Source organism: Echeneis naucrates, chromosome 6 (genome assembly GCF_900963305.1).
Source record: "Echeneis naucrates chromosome 6, fEcheNa1.1, whole genome shotgun sequence".
NCBI classification, from domain to species: Eukaryota; Metazoa; Chordata; class Actinopteri; order Carangiformes; family Echeneidae; genus Echeneis; species Echeneis naucrates.
In genome coordinates, this window is record NC_042516.1 from 5082108 (window position 1) to 5104563 (window position 22456).

Genomic DNA, 22456 nt, shown 5'->3' on the forward strand with positions numbered 1-22456 from the left:
TTCACATTAGCATGATATTCTGAAGATTTGTGTGATATAAAGTCAATTCTGCATAAAAATGTGTGGTGGAAGAAAAAACCAAGCAGACTGATGGGCTGTGATGTGTTTGGCCCCTACCTTTCTCACTGACTGACTCACTCTCTATCTCCACATCCTCACAGCTGGTGTACTCCGGCGTGGTGGCCAGTTCCTCCTCTGAGCTGCTCAGTGACACCTGCCGCATTTTCCCTCCCTTTTTGGTTTTGTGGGGCTTGGGGGGTGGCGGGCGCACTGACTCCGACTGGTCCGAGCTGAGAGAATCATTCCTCAACATGCTTTCCATCTTCTCCCTCTTGGTTTTGCGGACAGCTGAGCTGGGGTCCAAGTGGTGTTGCTGTCTCCTCATGGGATCCCCACCCACACCCAGGTCTCCTCTCTGCAGGTCCCCAGATCTGCCACCCAGCACAGGACTGCGATGCGGTGTTGGGGGGCTATGGTTGGAGGTTCTGTGACTGCTAAGGCCAGGACCCATGGGCCCTGGGGAGGAGCGGTCGACAGAGTAGGATCGTGGTCCCATAGGCGGCCGGCGCTCGGTGAGATGCTGTCGAGACAGCCGGATGGGGCCAGGGTCATCCTGTTCTGTGTAAGCCAGCGACACATCACTGTGACGGCGCTCATGCCTCAGACGGCCCACCTCAGCGTGCATCCTCATCTGCTCCTCATACGGCTGCGGCTTAACAGGATAGCGTGCCAGGTTGGGGTCACTGCGATAGCGTGCCTGGAACTCCTCCTGGCGTTGCTGCTGGAGGTCATACTCACTGGGTCCATCTAGCTCCTGGTCCAGCGGGTATTCCTGGGAGTGCCAGCGTCCAGGGCCCCGTCGGTCCCGGTAGCCCATTCGTGCCGCATCTACATCTGGGTACATGCGTGGGCCCCGCGGAGCCCGCCGAGGGTCCCCATTTCCATAGTCGGACGGTGATCTGGGCATGCTGCCGTCCGTCGGGGCATAATGTGAGTGGTCACCCCCCTCCCTTTGGTCGTATTTTTGGTTTGGATCCCTGGATGCAGATGGGCTTCGTTTCCTGTAGATCAAACAAATGTGAAGAATTTAATGGTCAGTTCACTTTGAACTGGATGTCCTTTTCCAACACACAGGATATTTCATGATTTATTTCTGACCCTGTGTCTGCATATTGATACTGCCCAATTACATTTCCAGTGAGTAGACAGTGCTTCTGCCTGTGTGCAGGTGGAGATTTGAGATATCAGGCAGACACGTTAGTCACAGTGCTTCATCACACATCTCTGTGCTACTCTAGTAAGGCTGAAACCTTCCGCACCGCCTGGGCTTCAGTCCTTGTCAAAACCTAATGAAAGCCTGCTCTGTCTCTGTCACAAACACATACAGAGAGACAGAGAGAGAGAGAGAGAGAGGGAGATGAGAGCGAGCAGCAGGATGCAGCACCACTCCCTCCTCTCACTGCAACAGACTACAGACTCCATAACGCGGCTGACTAACACTCTTCTTTTAGAACATTTTATCACGTAACTGGAAACTTTTGATTTTACTGAGTTACTTACTAAGTTTTTGAAAGAAAAACAACTTCCGCTGACCTGATTAAGCAGTGTGGCTTGTAATGCAGCCAGCGCAGAAGCATCGGTTACATTTCCCTCATGTAAAAAGTATACACATAAGAAATATGTAAACTCATGCCTGTTTGACCGTATAATTTTAAACTAGAGGGTTGCAAACAGTCTTAAGACAGATGCTGTTGTATCTAACACTGGACTCTTTTAGTTCTTGAGGCAATTTTTCATTTTCACTTTGATAGCATCTAATTACTTTGCGATATAGGTGCTTAAATCATCATCATTTGCAATGCATTATAAACAACAGGATGACACAAGATTAACAACAGAACCTGCCTGGATATGACCTGTTTGTATTCCCAAATTAATAGTGTGAGTCTGTGTGTGTGTGTGTGTGTGCAGAGGTAGAGAGACAAGGAACAAGTCAGTGTACCCAGAGCAGCGAATTGATAAATGATTCAGAGTTTTGCAGATTGTATCTGTGTGCACAGTAAAATTGGCATTAAGGAATGTGGAGAGACAATAACAAGGTGTCTGAGTTCTGTCTGAATTTATGAACTCAGAGGAAGGTACATTTTTATTTATTTATTTATTTATTTTTATTATTTTTAACTATGTCGGTTAGAACTTTATCATTCATTAAAATCACACGACAAAACGAAAACCCTTAATTTCAAACACTGACTAAATTCATCTGTCCTGGTAAAGAGAAAACAGAGTTCCTCTTTGTAACAAAGTCGAAGAGACGTGAAATCCTGAAACAAGTGCAGTGAGGTTGGAAAAGGTGTGAAATAACTTACTAAGATGAATACTTTGAAATACAGTTATAGTCAGCAGCCCCAGATTTCTAAAATTAGCTGTCACTCATTTTATCTTTGTCCAATTGTCAGAGAGGAAACCAGCCAGGAAGCGGATGAAAAGCCTGGAGGAGGCTAACTGTGTGTTAATGCATTTATTCTTTTGTTCAGAATCAATTATTCATAAGCCATTTTCTCCTACATTTCTCCCACTTTTCCACCAAAATAATAATGACATTTTGGTGAGGAAAAAGCTCTGTGAAGCATCCCCTTAATTTTGTACGTGACAACTTTCCATAAATTTCAAAGGGCTTCATAAATCACTGCTGCCAGGCATGCTCACTGGCCAAGGTAAGGGCTCCATATGTGTGATTGGCTGATTCACTGAACCACAGAGGAGGTTTGGTCCCTGCCTGCTATATCATATTCTGAGTATAATAAATGTACAGACCCCAAGACATCAGCACTGTACTCAAGCACATACCTTATGGGTAAAGATGCTTTTTGTGTTCTCTGTTTGGAATTTCTATGAACACTTGAACACAGAGTAATCTCACCCACATGAGCGCCAGCTGCAGCGAGGGATAGAATGATGAATGGACGTTGTGTATAGTTCATGAACTACTGTACAGTTAAAATATGAGCTGTTAAAGAGGAGCAGAAGTCGAACAATGAAGCAACACAAATGTGCATTCTGGTGACACTTGTAGATAAAAGAAAATGTTTACAAAGGATATAATAGCACAATTACAGAAATGGGGGCCTGTGTTAGGCACCATTTCTGCAGCATGATTCCAGGGCCAAAAGGAGTTAGGATTATTGAAATTATTAATTGGTGTTCATTAATAGGATTGGACGTCAGCCAGGCAATAATCCGTGCCAATAGTAATTCATGGTGGAGCTATGGCCTGACCTGCTCCACACCACAGTTTGGTCCAGTAACAGAAAAAAATCTACCACATAGGTAAATTCCAACAAATACAGCTTGTCTTCAATGGTTTATTGAATCACTCAGGGGATTAAAAGATGCACTAATCCGATGGGAGCTATCATCTGATTCAGTCCTACACAACATTTTAGCCTCTTTTATCTTATTTTCATGTTCATGGCCCACATCTCAATCGCAGGCTATATTGGTATCACCACATCATAGGCTATTTGCATTCAGCTAATTCTGTCAGCCAGTCTCAGGCCCTTATCTTGGTTCACATATACAGTGTTTTAATAGAGCCTAATAAACCTGCTTTCATTTACAGGGTTTCCTGTTTCTGTTATCAGACACACAGGATTCACAGTCTCTTTATTATCATTTTCTAAGTACAACAAAGCAGACGTATCAGCTCTCCGACTGGTGTAAAAAAGTGTACGTTAAAAAAGTCAAGTTTTAAACAGGCAGAAAAACCTGGTCCTTTCAGGTTACATGTTAATTTGTTGTTAAAAGATAACAACTGTGCTGTGATTTCAGCTATATTTACTTAAAAAATGAAATGAAAAATGACTAGTCAGAGCAAAACTATTATGCCAGCTACCATGTGGCCAGCATAAAGCCGCGTGCCTGCAGAGGGAAAGACAAAGCGCATGTTTAGGTTGAAATATGCCCAACAAAAATAGAAAAAAGTAGCTGTTACAAGATGCTAAAATTCCAACACTGCTTATAAATGACCCCGATGAACAAACAGTAAAAGGGCAAACACCAAAAGGAAACTCCAACAAGCAAAGCAACCAATGGTGTCAGCCAGTTGGTGGAGTAATTACAAACCTCAGTCAGCTCAGCTCAGCTCAGAAGGCTCCCTGACCAGCAGACAGAGAGGGTTAACCATCTGATCAACAAAATCGACCTCAGAGCTCAGAACATGTCCTTCAAGAGTTGGTGAAGACCAAAACAGAGCTAAAAGCAGTTTCACCATTGGGCTTCTAATTTAAAAGTGCACTGCAGCATGACTAAAAACAGAGGTGCCCCACATATTTCTTAATGTGTCTAATTACTATTCTTATTTAAATTTCTGTATTAAAGCTACAAGCGATATTTTTGTTGTCATGATTGATTCAAATGACCTAGCTTCAATTTCTTAATATTGCCTACTAACATTTTGCAGCAGCTCTACAGCATTTTAAAGCAAGTTACCAAGCTCCCTATCAGAAAGTGTGACCAACACAAGACAAGATATGTTGACTTGCTATGATTTTGTTCTGGAGCCCACTTTTTCCTTTTTCATCGTTATGTCAGAATCAGAAATACTTTGTTAATGCAGTTCTGATAGCTGCATGCACTTCCAGGAAAATGGCACTGATGTCCTCACTGGCTAGTTAATGAAATTCCATTAGGACTGAGACAATAATGACACAGGAAGCCAATCCCAGCTCACATTTGGTGAGGGTGGGGTCAGCCTGGACAGGTCACCAGTCCATCAAAGGGCCAACACACAGAGACCAACAACCATTCACACTCACACTCGAACCTACAGACAATTTAGAGTTAACAGTTAACCCAAACATGATGTCTTTGGACGGTGGGAGGAAACCCACGCAGACACGGGGAGAACATGCAAACTCCACTCAGAAAGGCCCCAGGCCGGGAAACGAACCTGCGACTTTGTTGTTGTTGTGCGGCAACAGCGCTAACCACTATGCCGCCGTTCCGTGAGACTAATAGATGTGTGCTTCAATGGAAAAAATCCTTATTTATAACAAAGACTCAGAGCAACACAAAGGGACATCTGAAGTCTATGATGCATCCAGTGTGCACAAGTGACTTCTCCTTTCTGCTTCACATCAAAACAAATGCCTCCCATCACCTTAGCATCCAAACTCTGCCTCATGAGTGCTTCAGACACAGCTGGAGAAACACATGAGGGTTTATGCATTATTCATGATCTGCTCCTGGACACTAACTGAGAGGCGCTTCATTCACAAATCCAAAGTGAAGTGGCAGCAGAAATTATATGCTGGAGTAGGGGACAAACACTGTGACTTGGATGGGAGCGAATGCGGGGGGGGGGGGGGTGTCCATGTGGGTTTGAGAAGCATGTGAAACATCTCTTTAAAGTGACTCAATGATAAAGGAGTATGTTATGTATGTGCATGTGCGGGGTTGCATACTTTTACATAACTAGGTGTTTGTAAAATGTGTTGTATGTGCTTTGCACTGGCAGCCTGAGAAATGCTTCACTTTGGCTCAGCATACTCTCAGGGCTTTAAGCTAATGTTCCCTCTGGGATGTTGTGTTGAAATTCTACACCCGGAACACACACACGCACATAGAAAATGCACATAGCAACTACATCAAAGGTTAACATACCGCGTTTGACGAGCTCTAACTCATCTTGACACGAGTATCACATTTCCCTGCTCCTGTTTAGGCTAGTATGTCCTTTCTGTCCAAACAGAGAAACGTCTATGGCAGCCAGCAACCATGCTGTACTCCATCAGCATCTGCATCATGACACTAACTTTGCCAGCTCTAAACTAGCCTTCAGTAAGTACAACACAGCAGTGGTGCAGGACTAAATTTCACATTGTGCATTATTCCCTCATTGCTCCAGCTGCCACTCCTACAATAATAGCCTCTCTGCAGATACTCATGAGCCCCCCACAGTTCTGCCATGACACACTCTGCTGATCTTAGCTTTGCATTCCATTCTCACTGAGAAAACCGGTGAAACAGAAAAGAAAAACAAGACGCAAAGAGGGAAGAAATATCAGCAATGTGCGTGAATTGGAGGGAGCACGATAAAACAAGGCAGAGGGGCTGTAGCCAAGCATGTAGCTGGTATGTAAGGTAAATTACCCTGTACTTGTCAGGCTGAAGCATAGAGCGGCAGAACAGGAGAGCACTGGATCACGAATCTGTGATGATGCACAGATGCCTGGCTGCTGCAGCGAACAAGTCACGAACCACACTGTGACGTACTCACTACATCAGACCCCCTTTTATAGCAAGATGCTCATGTGATGTCACCACAAATGCGGCGCTGAGCCGCAGCACAGGCGGTGTGGTGTGCAGCAGATCAACCTGCAGTGATTCATCCTAACAGGCCGACTACATGGAGACACGTTCACTGTCTGCAAGGCAGGGCATGGGAATACAAGCCACCGTTCTATACATTCATACTGTGGGAATAACAGCAGCCCTCATTACTGCTGTTGTCCTGTTCTGAGCTAACTATAGAAAGCCACTGCTGTGACAGCGTGTAGACCACAAGACCTCATTCAGCTGCAGACAAGGACGGCAATGACAGTAAGATTCAATTCAGAAAGGGTAGCATTTGTCTCATTTTACGGCAGCAGGACTTTCATATCAAAGATTGAAAGATGTTAATTTGGATCTAAGCGCTGGGAAAAATCATGGGCTTGAATACCACATTTGTGTGCAGAGGGATAAATGTCCAACTTAACTATGAATCAGAAAGGATGCAGACATCACTGACATGTTGTTTAACCCGACTTCTCTATTCACTGCCAGCACAGTTGCATACACCTCCGGTGCTCAGGAGGTAATTCCAATATTATAATCATCTTTTTAAAGTACACTGTCCTTATCAAAAGCAGCAAAATGTATCAAATCCATGGCTCACAAAAATCATGGGATTACACTATGGCCCAGAAAGATTAAAAAGTAGGACCCTAAAAGATTAGAAGTGACCCGGCATGCTCGCCATGATAAAACCCTTTATATGCAGTTATTTTTCGTAACATGACACAAAAACCAATTGGTGAAATTCCCCGATATACTGTGGCGTGAACAGAAGTGGCCATGTCTGTGGTGAGGTTCTCCCACTCCGATCAGCAACATCCGCTCCCAGAGCATATCATTCTGGGCTAGACTTTCTACCTGTGCCATTCTTTTTGCGCATTTGTGTGTGTATATGTCTGCCTGTCCTTAAATGAATTTCAATGAAGAAATGCTAAAATGGGAAGCTCCTGTGATCACTAACATTTGATGAGGCTTTATAATAATAATAAAAAAATGAATAAAAATTCCACGTCCATTTACACAGAGCATCTGCAACACACAAGAGCTAAGTTTATTGTGCAGTAGGGACACCCAGAGCAGCATAGACCAATACCTACCACCTCCCTTGCCCTCTTCATTTAGCTAAACACATCTCTTCATGCCATAAATGCACAGCATTGGTAGCTATCTATTTATGGGAAGAGTTTCAAGGTGTATAAACTAAAACTAGAGAAAACACTAAATACATTTCTTTACCATTATTGAAAATGCAGCTATAAAATGACTGTTCAGTTCCTTGTAAGAAAAAAACCAAACAAACAAACAAACAAAAAAACACTCTAATTTCTCTGTATATGTGAAGCTGAGAGATGCCAATCACAGTGCAGTTTATTAAACACCATTTAGTATATTCAGCGCCTTGGATTGGTCCGTTTACAGATGTAATGAGCTGTTACTGCAGAGCATCATGACCAAGCTTAATTAATTGTGGAAGCCAAAATTTTGATTGTGCTTATTTGATTAGGTTTGCCTCCATGTCTCAATCTATTCGCCTTTCTTTCCTCTCGCAGCCATTGCGACAACAACAGAATGTGATGACATGACATTTTATCAATCCAAAAAGAAAAAAAGAAAAAAGAAAATGAGCTTTTTCTTCATGATATTTAGTGATTTAGATGATCTACACCCGCAGCTACCCAAGAGATTCAGTTGATATTTCCATTTAAAACCAGAGAAATGCCAGAACCACAAAGATCAATAACTGAAAGGCAATGAGGAAGCTTTCTGTAAGTGACGCGCAGATGTTGCTGGTTTCATGCACTCAGCTGCATGTGCAGACACCTCGATGCATGTGCACGCTGACACACACGTGCTTGCTCTCTCAGCGCAGCACCCTCCAACATTTCATAGATATTATCTGGAGCTTTTGCTTCTTAATGAGTCCATGAAAACTGAAACACCATGATGAAGCTGTTGCTTTTAAATGCTGCTATGACAATTATCCCTGAGGCAAAGAGATGTAATGCTCTGTCGTTGGAATGTGGAATTTTCTGCAGATGTCTGACAAAAAAAAAAACAAAAAAAACAAAAAACAAATGTACTGCACAAACAATCTATTGTATGTGTAGCCTGCTTTTCACTCTTCTAAGTAATAGTTGAAATGGCAATTATTTTAATGAAACGCAAAATACATGGAACAATAGATGCACAATTACAACATCCAAATTCATTTGAATTGTGAGACTTAACTGTTTTATGAAACTGCAATCATATAGTTTACATCCAAACACCTTCTAAAAGTAAAAATGATGACATACAACCTTGGCCTTACTGAAGAAGATTGGCAGATCCTGGGAAGTGGCTTAGTTCAAACCTCTGGCTGACTGGTCTATGCACATACATGCCCTTCTGCACACAAACTAAGTCCAGTCTGATCCAAACGTAGCACCAGGTCTGGCTCAAAACCCACAACCGTAGGTGTAGTTTTGCAGTCGCGCTCCTCCAGCTGAGTGTGGTGACACCAGCTCTGTCTGCTCTGCTTCTGCTGCCATTGAAGAAACATGTTAAATAAGAAAGCCAAAAGCAATCAAGGTGAAAATGCAACGCTGCCCCCGTGGGGATTGTGCCACCTCTACTTTGCAGATAATGGAGAGAAGTCAAATTAGAACAAATGAGTGGTGCTGTGTTGCAGAGTTCTCCTCATAGAGGGAATCTGGCCCGCTAATGACAACAATACATCCTGGAACGGTCTCTATTGAAATAAGATAACCAGAGAGAAAAAGAAAAACAAGCTGAATGAGCGTGTCTCAACCGAGTCAAAGAAGAAAAGTGAGGAAAAGGAATACTCCTCTAATTTACGGACACAGCATCACTCCTCATTCCAAGACAGACTCAGCCGGCTGTAGCTGGGACACCCTTAAGATAAAATGCCTCCGACCCCCATGTTACCTATTACAATCAAAGCAGTTTGAAGTGCTGCAGCAAGCCAACGGTGCAGCTGCGTCTCCTCATGGCCAAATGATATTGCAACGGCAGCATGACCTGCTTTGTTTGTCAGTCTGCTGCCCCGCCACTCTGCTGGATGTAGATGGATGACACAGTTTATGACCCTGTTGCAAAGGCTTCTGGGAGCCTGAAATCGAGCCGACTTTTGGGTTTATCGTCATGATCATGTGATGGCTATGAATGGCTGGCCATTCAGTCCTCTGCCTAGGAAGGGATTACATTCCTTGGTTGATTACTAGCTCACATCTATCACCAATCACAAGCTGAGCAGGAGGTCTCATCTAATCTTATTCAGCCTGAGGTCTTATGATCCTTAAACTGAAGAAATTACATTGTTTATAGATTTATTTATTTTTTTTTTTTTTGGGGGGGGGGGTTACAGAAATAAGAGAGATAATTTCAATGCTTAAAACAGATGAAACTGTGCTTCCTGGTTCTGCACTGTCGGTGACTGTCGTGGCATGTGTCAAAGTTTTCTTCCTGCTTCTTTCTTTTGACTTTTCTCTCTCCCCTCCTTCCTCAACTGAGCCCCCCCATGAGGAGGACTCTGAGTTCAACTGCAGACACACTACTATGTCCTATTGTTGATGACAGTGGTGACAGCTGACTGACAGGAGCGTAGGATCACGGAGGGCAGGTGGGAGATTGCTGTTGACAGAGCAGGAGAGCGGCTGAATGGACGGGAAATGGTAGAGGAGCAATGGGTGTGTTTTATCGCCACACACTTAGGATCAACGCCTGGCTATACCCTTAACTGTACCTGATTGCCACCGTGGGAGACAGCAAGATGACCTCAACCTTCAATGCCGATACAACTGGTCTGAAGAGGACTGCATTACATTAGTACGTTTTTGATCATGCCTGTTAAGTTTTCGGATTTTTCACTCTGTTTTGGCAGAGTGCTATATCAGCATATAGCTCTAGGAAATCAAGCATGTCCGCAAGTAGATTTGGGTGACCATTAGTATGGTAAAATAAATAATACATGACAACACTGCACACATACTATGGGTGATCTTTCACTCAGCCTCAATATCCAAACTTCTGACCTTGTAGTCTCTAAATGACTTAACAAATGTGTCCTAGTGTGTCCCAACCATATGGGGCTTCAGGAGAGTTTTAAAGGGTGATAATTCTGCAACACTGTCCTCCAACTGAAAAAAATTCAAATTAAAATAAAATAAAGAATAGTTGAAGTGCAGAGTATTGTTTAAACCCAAATTTTTACCTCTGTCTTGATTATTAAAATAAACACAGATACATGACTAGATGATCTTTCTTAATTTTATAAAATGAATAAATAATAAGCTCTACTACACATGTACTCAGCCTGACGCCTGAAAGCACAGCTACATCCACAGTAATGGAAGCCGGCAGCCACTCCCTGACTTTGCCTGCTCTGTGGAAAGTTTTTGTCTGAAGCAAGTGGACAGAGAAGTTGTACAGCTCCACATCTATCAGCTCGGCTGACAGCATCTGCAGATCTGTGAGCGTGTTCACTAATTGGCACCATGAACAGAGACTCCAGCCTCCTGTCAGTGAGCAAGCCAACAAGTTCCTTGTGTTCTCATGCTATGTTTTTACTCTGTATGGTTAATATATCTTCCGCACTGCACCGCCTGTTAGGTCTTCTTTTTAGAAAAAGGCACCGCTAGTGCACTATGTAGGCCAAGCCCCAACAGAATATGCCATTAAGCTTAGCTATGACTCCGGACTGTTACAATGTTGCTTGCCTCTTCCCTCTCTGTACAGAAAGGTTAGAAGAGCAGTGCATGTGTACATACATTGCGTCAAACCAGTATCGAACACCCAATGTTGTAGTTACATAGTTCATTCATGTCCATTGCCCATGTATTGAAAGTTCTGGCTCACTATGACGCAGTCATGGTGTATTGTGACACATAAATGTCAAAAAAAGTTTGACTTTTTCTACTACATCAAGACTAGATGTATGAATGAGGGGAGTCATTTTTTAATTAATATTTGGCAAGGACACCATATAGGAAAAAATTAAAACACATTGAATGGGAGGACATTTGACATTTGTATGTTTTAACATAGAACACTAAGGTCTGCCTCCCACAGAGTGTTTGTACCAAGATTCACGCACCCTTTCAGAGTCATTTCATGATATGGAATTGTTTATCCAATCCAGGGTTAAACAGCTCTGCAGCTCACCCCAGCTGACAATGTAAATTTTTTCCTCTTTCCTTGTTCATCAGTTCTTCTTGTTTCTAGTGGTTACAGAAAGCCATTGAATCATGTAGTGTGCTAACATTTAGCATGACGAAGAACTATGCTCAAGACACCGCATTTAGGCATCAAAGTAAACAAATGGTTATTTCCAACTCAAATACTTTTGGAGAGAAACAAAGTAGATATTTTGGATGAGATATACTGAATGAGAAAATGCTTCTTTCCGAACCACACCCAACAGCAACATCACACTTTACCGTCACACCCTGAAGTGTGACACATCGGTGCAGCGAAGTAAGAAGTTAAACCATAAGAAGTCTACAAAAGCAAGCTCACCAGGTATCAGGTACGAACTTCAAAGTAACACGTGAAATTAAGGTGAGTAAATAATGGCCCAAACCCTTTCCCCACACACAAACACATTTCAGAGATGTTATATTATAACATGAGGAAATATCTGAGACAGCCTGCAGGGATATTGCATGGTGATGGCTCAGTGCTTTTCAGTCCCTCATTGTTGGTTTTCACAAAGCACTTTGTGTAGAGAACATATTGAGATTGTTGAGCTATTCATAACCTGGCAACTTCTATTGTAATCTGGCACTGGGCTGTATTTCTGCACTGGAAAAAAAGATATATCATGAGAAACATGGTCCCCACATCCTGTTTCCACTATTACACACAAGTAATTGTATACACAGGCATACGCACGCACACACTCCACACATACACACATTTCTTCTTGGTTCTGCTAAGTATGCATTTTTCATTCCAGTGAACAAGCTGCATTTGAAATCAAAGGCAGTGACGCTACACAGCTGTCTGGCTGCACAGAAAGTGAGGAGGTAATGAAAAAAGCTGAGGGGTGAGTCAGAGGATGCTTTAATAATCCGTGCTGCCCAAAATAACATCTCTGGAGCTGGACGGATCGACGACCCTCTTGGGAAACCAGCAGTGATTCAGGCTGGTCTGGACACCTCACATTTATCCATTTACACTCAACCCCACCCCTCCCCACCCCCTACCCCCCCTTCTCCCAACTCCTCTGAGTCTATTATTGTCAACAGATAAGACTGCAGCAGCACGGAAGAAAGCCAAGCCCTCCCTGTACCAAATACATAACAAGAGTGAGGAGGGCAAAGGGGTGTGTGCACAGGGGACATACAAGCTGCAAGACGTGTTCCAGTCAGGTAAGTAATGTTTCTCTGATTATTGTCCAATCATTGCTGACAAATGGTGATGGAGTATAGGCTAAATAACACTTCACTGTCCCATCTAACACGTGCCCATGCTTGTCTTCTTCCCTGGGCGTGACATGAACCCATCAGCTAGCATTACCAATGCCAAACTAAAATATCTGCACAAAGCCTCCAGTCTCCCTTCTTATATTCGACTTAACAGTGATCATGCTCACAGCATTCATCTGTTTAGCCAGGGAAGAAAAGCTCTTAAAATAATCAAACATCTGTCCGAAATAAATAATCTGTGGCATTTAGTGAAAAGTCACAGGATCACCAATGTTTTCAGTACATGAAAATAAATGAAAGAGAGAATTCGGAGGAATAGAACAGTAAATAATTCGATATTATCAGCTAATGGTGTGTTTGAGTCAAAAAGAGTAACAATAATGACAGGTCTAAATCAGAAAGTAGAAACTCATGCTGTTGATTCAGAGAGGAAAGGTCACATTCAAAGTAGACTGTAGCCACCCTTCACACCACTACAGCTAAATCTCACATGGTCTTTTAAACACGACGGACTTTGTAAGTCTTAATTACTGGACAAAGATGTCATGAACCATGTTTTCTAAAAGAGAGAGAGCAAACAATTGAGTTTAGAGGTGATTCATGCTTGAATGGTTTCTGGATCTTGAGTAGGTTGGAGGGTTAAAACTAGGACAACATTGAAGTCCCACCGCCAGGTGCAATATCAGTAGTTCCGTATGGATTTGAACTCCGGTTGTAAGTGATTCAGTTATCCAGTGAATGCTGGAAGTTTGTGCACATGAACAGTAAAACATATAGCTGATAGAACTGCACCTGCGACAGACTTGAGCATCTTATGAGTGTTCCTACACTGTGGAAATCCTGGATTTTAAGTATGGCAATTACAAATTGCGAATAGAACACAAGAAAAACACAGGGGAGGCCACTTCACTGCAGCATTTCCATTTAAATGTGTCTTTGTTCCACAACAATACACACTGCAGATTGCCTCAGGCAATCCAGCACAGGTCACGTTTACCATCACAGCAGCTATTTTTAGACACATTGTTTATAAATTAATAATAATAATATGAGAGATTATTGTAGTAAAAGCTGTGTGTGTGGTGGGGAGTGCTGTAGACCATTGGAAGACCAGAAACATTGCAAAAATAGGACCATCATGAGGATAAATCCTTGTATTTTCTAAGGAGGAACTTATCAATGTGGGCTTAAATGAAAAATCTTCTTTTATACTGCCCCTTTCTACCCCACAAAATGGTCACATGGCTGGACGCGCTGTGTTACAAACAGTGACCTAAATGGGAAGGGCAGAGATATCCAGGCAAAGGAAAGGCACTACATTCAAATACATCCATAAGGAAAGGGAGCAACTGCAGCCAAGTTACCCCAGTGCATCTCTGGGGCAGGAGCCTGGACATAATCAAATCATCATATACCCTACTTACAGTATTGTTCATCATCGCCAGGGTTGAGAAAGTCTGATATGCACTGAAAACAGAGAAACTCAGTTGATATCCCACTGCAAAGTTCTGATAATCACCCTGTTAATAGTCTGATATGGAAATATTCAATATTCTGTTTGGAACTTGATAACAAAAGACACAACAGCAAAATCAACAAAAACTTTGTTCATACACTCCTTTTCTTGGTCTAGTTAGTTCAACATGTTGAAATATTTCCCCATCAGTTACAGTACTTTCTTAAAATGTTATTAATTTCTATGTATTTTCTCAAATTCTCATTTCCAGCCCCCCCCCCCCCAAGTCTCTCTGAAGGTAAAAATAATAATGATGATATTAATAAATGTAATTTATATAGTGCTTTTAAAAATTATCAGAGTCACTTTAAAATTTAAAAACAAGAAAGCTGTAAAACAAAGTAAAATTAAACTATAACATGTAACCACAGGAGCATAGTGGTTCGCCCCACAATAATAAGGTTGCGGGTTTGGTTCCCGGCCTGGGTCCTCTCTGTGCGGAGTTTGCATGTTCCCCCCCCCGTGTCTGCATGGGTTTCCTCTGGGCATTCCAGTTTCCTCCCACTGTCCAAAGACATCATGTTGGGTTAAGTCTAAATTGTCTGTAGGTGTGACTGTGAGTGGTTGTTGGCCCTGTGATGGACTGGTGACCTCTCCAGTGTGTACCCCATCCTCACCCAGAGTAAGCGGGGATTGGCTTTAGCAGTCCCAAGATGGATGGATGATCATTGGAGACAAGGTGAACTTAATTTCATATTCATGTATTTTTGACAAGGATGGGAGAATTTGTCATAATGTCAGGATTGAGCCCAGATTTTTTGAGAATGGGTGTGATAGCAGCCAGTATGAGTGACTGAACCAAAGCTGAAGGAGGAATTAATGATGTCTGTGATGAGTGTGCAAATGGTTGTGAGTGGATGGGATGAGATTGAGAGCACAATTGGAGTTTCTCATACCTGTTGTGGAGTTATGAAATTCCACTGAGGACACAGGGGGGGGGGAACTGACACAGGAGCAGAGTGGTAATAGAGGAAGATGGCAGGGGAGGTGCTTGGTTTAGTGTAAATGGTGTCGATTTTTGCTTGGAAGAATGAAAGAAAATAATTAAATTTTTCAACTGTTCAGGAACTGGAAGTGTTGATACTGGGTTTGACAAGTTTGTTTATGGTGGGGAAGAGAGCCTTAGGGTTGTTGGAGCCGAGAGTGTATGAGGCGTGAGCATTAGTTGGCTCAAGCAGGGGAGAGAGCGTCTTTTTTTTTTTTTGTTTGTTTGTTTTAGATTGTCTTTGCAGTCTTGGAGATGTACTGTGAGGCTGATTTTCCTGAAAAGTCTTTCAACCTGGAGTTTGTGAGATTTCATTCTGTGGGGTTCAGGAGTATACCAGGGAAGAGAGTGACTGAAAGTAACAGTTTTTATTTTGATGGCAGCCAACTGATCAAGAGAGGAGGAGAGTGTATCATTATAGCAGTTGACCAGGTCAGAGGAATTGTCAGACAGCAAGGGAGGGGAGGTGGACATCTTGATGTCAAGAGAGCCTGAAAGTGCATAGGAGGAGACAGATTTGATATTTCCAAAGGATATTTTACATTTGTCCTTTAGGTTGCAGATTCAGATGTCAGTGTCCATGATAAATGCCAGGTGGTCATACATATTGAGATTGAGGCTGGAGAGTTGACGTAGAGAAAGACCAATGGAGCAGACCAGATCCACAGCTGCTCACGACTGTGTTCCATGAAGTTGAGGAATTGTAGCAGGAATTCTATGGCAGTTTTGCATTCAGCATCATCGATGTGAACACTGAATTTCTCCCCCAGGAGGAGGACTAAAGGTGAGGTGGCAGGGAGAAGGGTCAGAAAGCCAGGAAAAGTCAGAGAGAAAGGAAGGATTTGGCTTTTGGGGATGACAGATTATAGCGATGGCCATAGGGGCGGGACCAGATAGTTTGAAAGCAAGGTGTTCAAATGATTGAGTCCTCACCCCTAAAGACGGGATCTATCAATGTAGGCGAATCCTGTGGGTGTGGTCTGGTTCAGGGAGAAGTAGTCCAATGCTCTCTGCCAGGTTTCAGTGAGGCAGAGGATGAACTTAAACAGACTGGCTGCTAGAAGGCTTGCCTGCGGGTAAACAGGAAGCTGTACATAAGGGGAAAACAGTCCTTCCCAAGCTCACAAGATGACACTCCACACACACACACACACACACAGATCAAAGACACAATGCAGAGCTCAAATAGCTTAAATACAAGGGTTGAAGAGTTTGGGGATGCTTGTCTATATGATTAAAAGAAACTCAAATTGCTTTCATCAAATTTTAGAAGATAACAGAATATTCTCTTCTCTTCAATGAGCAGTCTAATACAGGATAGATGCAGGCAGAAGAAATTAAACAACTTCAAGCCAGAGAAAAATGCAGTACAAGTTTGATACTGTCAAAGTATCTGACTGCACAATGCGCAACTCAGATGCAATTTATAGCTTACATTTTCCAATACAATAGCAGCCTCGCCTAATGGATTTTTCACCATGTTTTAAAAATGCGAACTTTGTCACAAAGCTTGGCCTTTTCCTCTGCATCCGATGAAAACGCCACTTGCTGTGTCCCTGTGTGCTCAGCAGAAAGACCTTTTCTCCTGCACTCAATAGCATTGACAAGCCAACGTCTCAATCGATGAACCCACGGTGAGACCTTTGCAGGGCAAGCCCCAGACCAAAGGCTTGTGCGGGTTAATTGTAATTGCGCGGGACAGCGTCTGTAACACATACCCTGTGCCAGGAAGCTGAACTGGCCAGAGGGGCCATGGTCAGAGAAAGCAGCACTCAACTTCAGCCAGGGTCGGAAAAAGAGATGATGAACCAAAACTTTTCTTTTTTTTCTTTTTTTCCCCCCACATCTTTCAGCTGATATGCACTTAGCCAGCTTTAGTCTTTTGGATTCCTAGAAAATTGTACTTCACAGAAAATATTACTTCTCACATGTATTATGTGCAGAAAGGGTCATATTCTAATTATTTCTGACACAGGCTGGGAATGTAACTGGGTCGCTGGTTTAAATTTGGTGTACCAGTGCACAGAAATCCAAAAACAGCCACCAAACTTTGCGATGATTGTACAAATGAAAACTGAAGTGTGGTGAAAGAAAAGAGGGGAGAGAAATGCTATACAATTCAGTCAGCATGGAGAGGACTGTGAACGGTCTTCTAACAGGATCGAGAGAGACATATGAATAAATGGAAGGAAGCCCGGCTGGTGAAAAGAGAAAAATCTTCAAAGTCAGCTTTCCTCTTTCTAGCCACCCCTGGAGATCGGCTCAAGAACTATCCTAAAACCTAATGAACTAGTAAACACTGGGAATTTAATGAATTTTACATGGGGTTTCATTAATGCCAGCCAGCAGACTCCAAAAATAATGAAGGCGAGAAGCGGAAACGGGCAGAGATAGTTACTGGAGCTTCTTCTTCTCTGTTTATTCAGCATCTGCCTGCCAGAGAAGGAGGCTTTTGATCACTCCTCGGCTGGGTTCTCCTCTTTGCTGCGTAGCAGGAGAAGCCCAGGGAGGCTGCCGAGCACCGTCAGGGCTGGCTCATTTGCAACACAAATGAACTGAGCTAATTGTACACGTGTGGGGAGACGGGGGAGCCGCACACATGGTGCAATGTTTGCAAAATATGGAAATAATTAATCTCATTGAGCTAGTGAAATACCATCAGTGTTGCAAAAGAGGATTTGAGCACAAGCTGGGGATGAGACGAATGATGATAGCAATGGGCTAGATAGATGCAGATGTTTAGATTAAGCTTTTTCATGATTGCTTTATCACACAGCTTCTTCAAGTATATTTTTGGTAATTGAATAAATTGGAGCATGGAGCAGATTTGGATTTGGGGCACAGCAACAGGATTATGTGTAAAGCAGACTTTTTCCCATTCATGAAACAATGTATGCAAATATTAAGCTATCTGCTCAACTGTGCATTGGGTTCATGGAGTGGAAGGAGTAACAGAGTCCATACACACAGTCAGTACTGTAACTGGCTCAGTGACAGTGAGTTTGAAATGTTTGCTCAGTTGTGTCATGTACACTACACACTGAGTAACAGGGATTAAGCTAAGAAAGCCCACCTCTCGACCTTCCAAAGGTCTGGCCTTTTAAGCCTCTTTTATCAATAAATCAAATGGAAAACAAGAATGATGATGCTGAAATGCCTTCAACAGTCGATAGCCAAGCTCTGAATTATCAACTCCACTGACCGTCGAGGCCAAACACACATTCAACGCTTCAACACTGACAATAGCAAAAGCAGTTTAACACCTCAAAAAGCTTTTAAAAAAAATCGTACTGACGTTGACAAATGACATTGCATATTAAGGCATATGGTCCAGCACCGTATATGCACCACACGCATTTTCTCTTCTCTCTTGACTATTTAAAAACGATATGACATCAGGCATCTGTTTGGGAGCAGGGAGAGAGACACTTTTTAAGAGGAAAAAAGACCTCCCAGGGACTGGGCTTAAACACATGGACATAGAGGTGCTGCCACATGCACTCTCACTGAGAAAACACTGAGGCTCACATTTATGCCACTCAGCAGCCATTCTCTTAGGTTCATCACTGAGTGCAGACAGAAAAAGTTAGGGACCTGAGGCAGAGTTGGAAGTGGCCTATAATGTTGAAGTGAAATGTAGTTTTATCAGAGGACACTATGCTACTGTAAGTCAACCGTTAATGACATGTTAAGGTTGAGGGTCACACACAGAGAGATGCATGCACGCATGTGACTAATCAGCCTTTGAGGGAATCAGTCTCGCTCCATGAGCATGAAAAGAGCCCAGATGTCAGCACTCTGTGCAAGCTGAGGCTGAAAAGTATTCCCTCTCTCTTTTGTTGTTCTGTGAACCTCTCTGCACCACTGTCATCCTCTTTCACCGCTGAGAACAGTGCAATCTATATGCAAGGTACATCTTACTGGGTGATATCACGTGTACTGTACCACTGGTCATGGGACCGTGCCATGGCAACTGGTGAGCAAACCTTGGCAAAGTCAATTTCAACTCCATCTCTGGGCAGCACCATTAGCAGCAGTGGCTGCAGGTCTGGAGTTGGGGAACATTAGCCTGATCTTTATCTATCTACACAGCCCACTACCACTGGCTACCACTTTCTCTCTATGTCTCTCTTTCTGCTTCTTTCCTTCTCTCTCACTTTCTATCTGACTCTGAGATATGATTTGGTAAGAGTGAAGAAGAGCAGAGAGGAGTTGAGCATATCGATTCAGCCTCTAGTGCCGTCTCCCACACCATTCATCCCGTTTTCCTCTGTACTGCTATCATTCCAACTCTCTCCACTTTATCTCTCCCTCTCCATCTACTTTGTCTCTCTCTCTCCACTGTGCAATCATAATAACCCCTTTCTTACACACCCAGGCAATAAACCAGAGTCTCCCTTCTTCCTGCACATATCTCCCTTGGTGAAGACAAAACCAATAAGGAGCTAGCTTAATTACAGCTGCTGAGTGCTGCCAACACCCTGGTACAACACCACGGGGCTGAGGGTGGGCCAAGAGTGGGTTGATGGGTGGGCCGTGTGTGGGTGAGGGGTGACCAGTTGTTGAGAGGGATTGGAAAATAAACTGCTGAGGAAACAACAAAGCTTCAGTTTTGACTCCTACACTTATAACCTCCAGATGATACTTTGCAATACTCACAGAGCTGAAAAATAGGTGATGGTAGCCTTGAGGCTGACTGGGAAAATGTGGGTAGGGACAAAGTAAGAGTAATGCCCCCCCCCCCTTGAAGGCTACTGCTGAAAAGCCCTTATGCAAGGCATTTAACTCCCAGTGCCTGTAGTGGAGCAGCTAAGTCAGCCTGGTTTTGCATATGGAAGGTTTTAATTTGTGGCTGTGGGTTCACTTGATAAAAATGGATTAGTAAAAAAATGTTATGTAAACTATAGTGTGGCCAATGATATATCAAGGTGGGTACACCCCCAAATGAGCACAGGTGTCCGGGACTGAAGAGCCAGGGGAGAGAATGCTGTGAGCCCATGTCCTTGTCTCTGGTTTTGAGGTCTGCAGTCTGTCTCTTCCTCCTCTCCTTTCCTCTCTTGTTTCTTGTACCCCTTTCTTCTCATTTTCCTCCTCTACTTTTCCCCAGTTCTGTCACATCAATGTGAATCTGGGGCTCCAGGGGTTCAGAGTCCCACAAGCTGCAGTCTGCTGTGTCTCATCTACACTTTTGTCACCATGGTGACTAATGCCCAGGTATTCCTGGATCTTTCTGCTATTTTCCATCTATGTTTCTGGTTTTCTGTTAGTTGCTTTGTCTCGCCACTGAGCTCCTCTCACTTTACCTCCATAATGCTCATCGATACATTCAGACAGGAATCTGCGAGAGCAGCAATTCAAACGGAAAGCGTGTATCTCATGCTACTGACATAATATATTGGATGTTAAGGTTAAATGAACTTACTTACTTAAGTTTTTCATTGTAAATCATCATGTCAGTGTTGAACTTGTCCAATGGGACGCACAAAACAGTGAAGAAGAAATCTAATTCAAATTAAATTTGCTTCTCTCTGTTTATTCCACTTGTTCCGGGGTTCATGTTCCAGCTTCTGTACAAAATTTTCAGGGCTGATTTACACACCAAAGGGACCTAAACCAAAACAGAACAGGCTTCACTTTGAGTTGATCAACTTATTCATAACGAAACAAAGGCCCAGACATGTGTTGTGAGGGCCAGAAAGGGGGTGGAGATTCCAATCTCCCACACCCTTCAGACTTTAAAGAGACACAGAGATTTCCCAGATCTCTGCTAAGTGCCATCCTGGACCTTTATCAAACAATAAATTGCAGTTCATGCCACAAATCAGCATAAACCTGCCTAACCCCGCAGAGAAGTATCCCTTCTCTGACCCTCCACTCGCGTTGGCCTGATAACATTATTAGGCAACAGATACAAATTGCCGCTCTGGAATGCATACAGCCCAACAAGGATACAAAGATTGATATAATAAGAAATTGGATATTCCAATCAAAGAGACTGCAAACATGCCGAACTGACTTCACAGCTGTTCGAACCATTTTTCTACGAGATAGTTTGGCTGAGATAGACTTTACACTGGACAATGAACTATTCCAATTATGTCACAACAGTGCCACCTGAATGATGAACCACCGGAACCGATGGCATATTGCCTGAGCATATCTATGTGCTTGGTTTTTGCCTATAACGATTCGGTAAAAAAAAAAGAAAAAAAGAAAAAACTTCATACACAGTCCATAGTCATACATTTCTGATTTTCCACAGCCAGTCAAGACATGCATGAAAATGTTATTTTCTTAGTTAATTTGTTTGTGTGCTCTATGTGTTTTACAGTGAATCAGATAAAACCCTGTCCACCGAAGTAACCACAACAAGCAGAGAAAACTGTACTTATCAAAACGATACATTTATCTTTGTTTTATATATAACTCCAAACTTGGATAAATGAAAGGCGTAGTTAAAATCCAAACACCGCCCTTGCTATGCCTGAAGCTAAAGGGAAAAATTCGATTGGACCAAATTCGCGCCGACAACCAGACCACACCCGTGGGTCGGCCCCCAAATAAAAAAGGTCAAAAATGTAATTTTATGGAGTCTTGGTAGAGTTCTGGGGAAGTTCTGAAGAGGAGAGCTTCCCCAGGAGACGTGACGAAGCAATAGCAAATAACCTTAACCCAGAAAAAGATACTCAGAAGTCAGAATTTAGCCGCTAAGTTACAAAGGGCTAAGTTCCAAGTTGAAGCTGAAGCTGAAGCTGCTGGAGACCGGAACAAGTTTGGCTGCACGGCACTCAGCCTCCAGCGTCTCGAGTTGCCGTGGTAACCAGGGTCGCTTGTGCCGCCCGCGGTTCCAGTCAGTTCATCAGGAAAGAGAAGGATAATTCGGATATTAACTCAACAACCAAGCCAATCGCACGAAAGACAACACTGCCGCTGAAGAGGGACGAGCCATACACCGACAGCCACTTCAGCCGAGGACCAGTCTAGCTTGGGAGGCCATGACGAAGGACCTCGACGCGGCCGCTCTCGTTGGACATCTGCTCTTTTCGTGGCCGTACCAAAGTAAGATGGCGTTTATCTGCTTCCCCAGCGGGTTGTTCTGAGTGGTGTGAGGCATGGATATTAGACAACAGTGAATCAAATTTTACTTTTGGAGCTCTTCTTCCTCAGACAGACTCCCCCTTGTATTTT

The 22456-nt window shown here is 43.1% G+C and overlaps 1 protein-coding gene across 1 annotated transcript in view; it reads right to left on the bottom strand.

Annotated features, from left to right (window-relative positions):
- rims2a (regulating synaptic membrane exocytosis 2a) overlaps nt 1–22456 on the bottom strand; it is a 131951-nt gene that overhangs the window by 64058 nt on the left and 45437 nt on the right. The window contains exon 5 of the mRNA XM_029503736.1: nt 118–1061. Coding sequence (XP_029359596.1) covers nt 118–1061 — 944 coding nt within the window. The remainder of the gene's footprint in view (nt 1–117; nt 1062–22456) is intronic.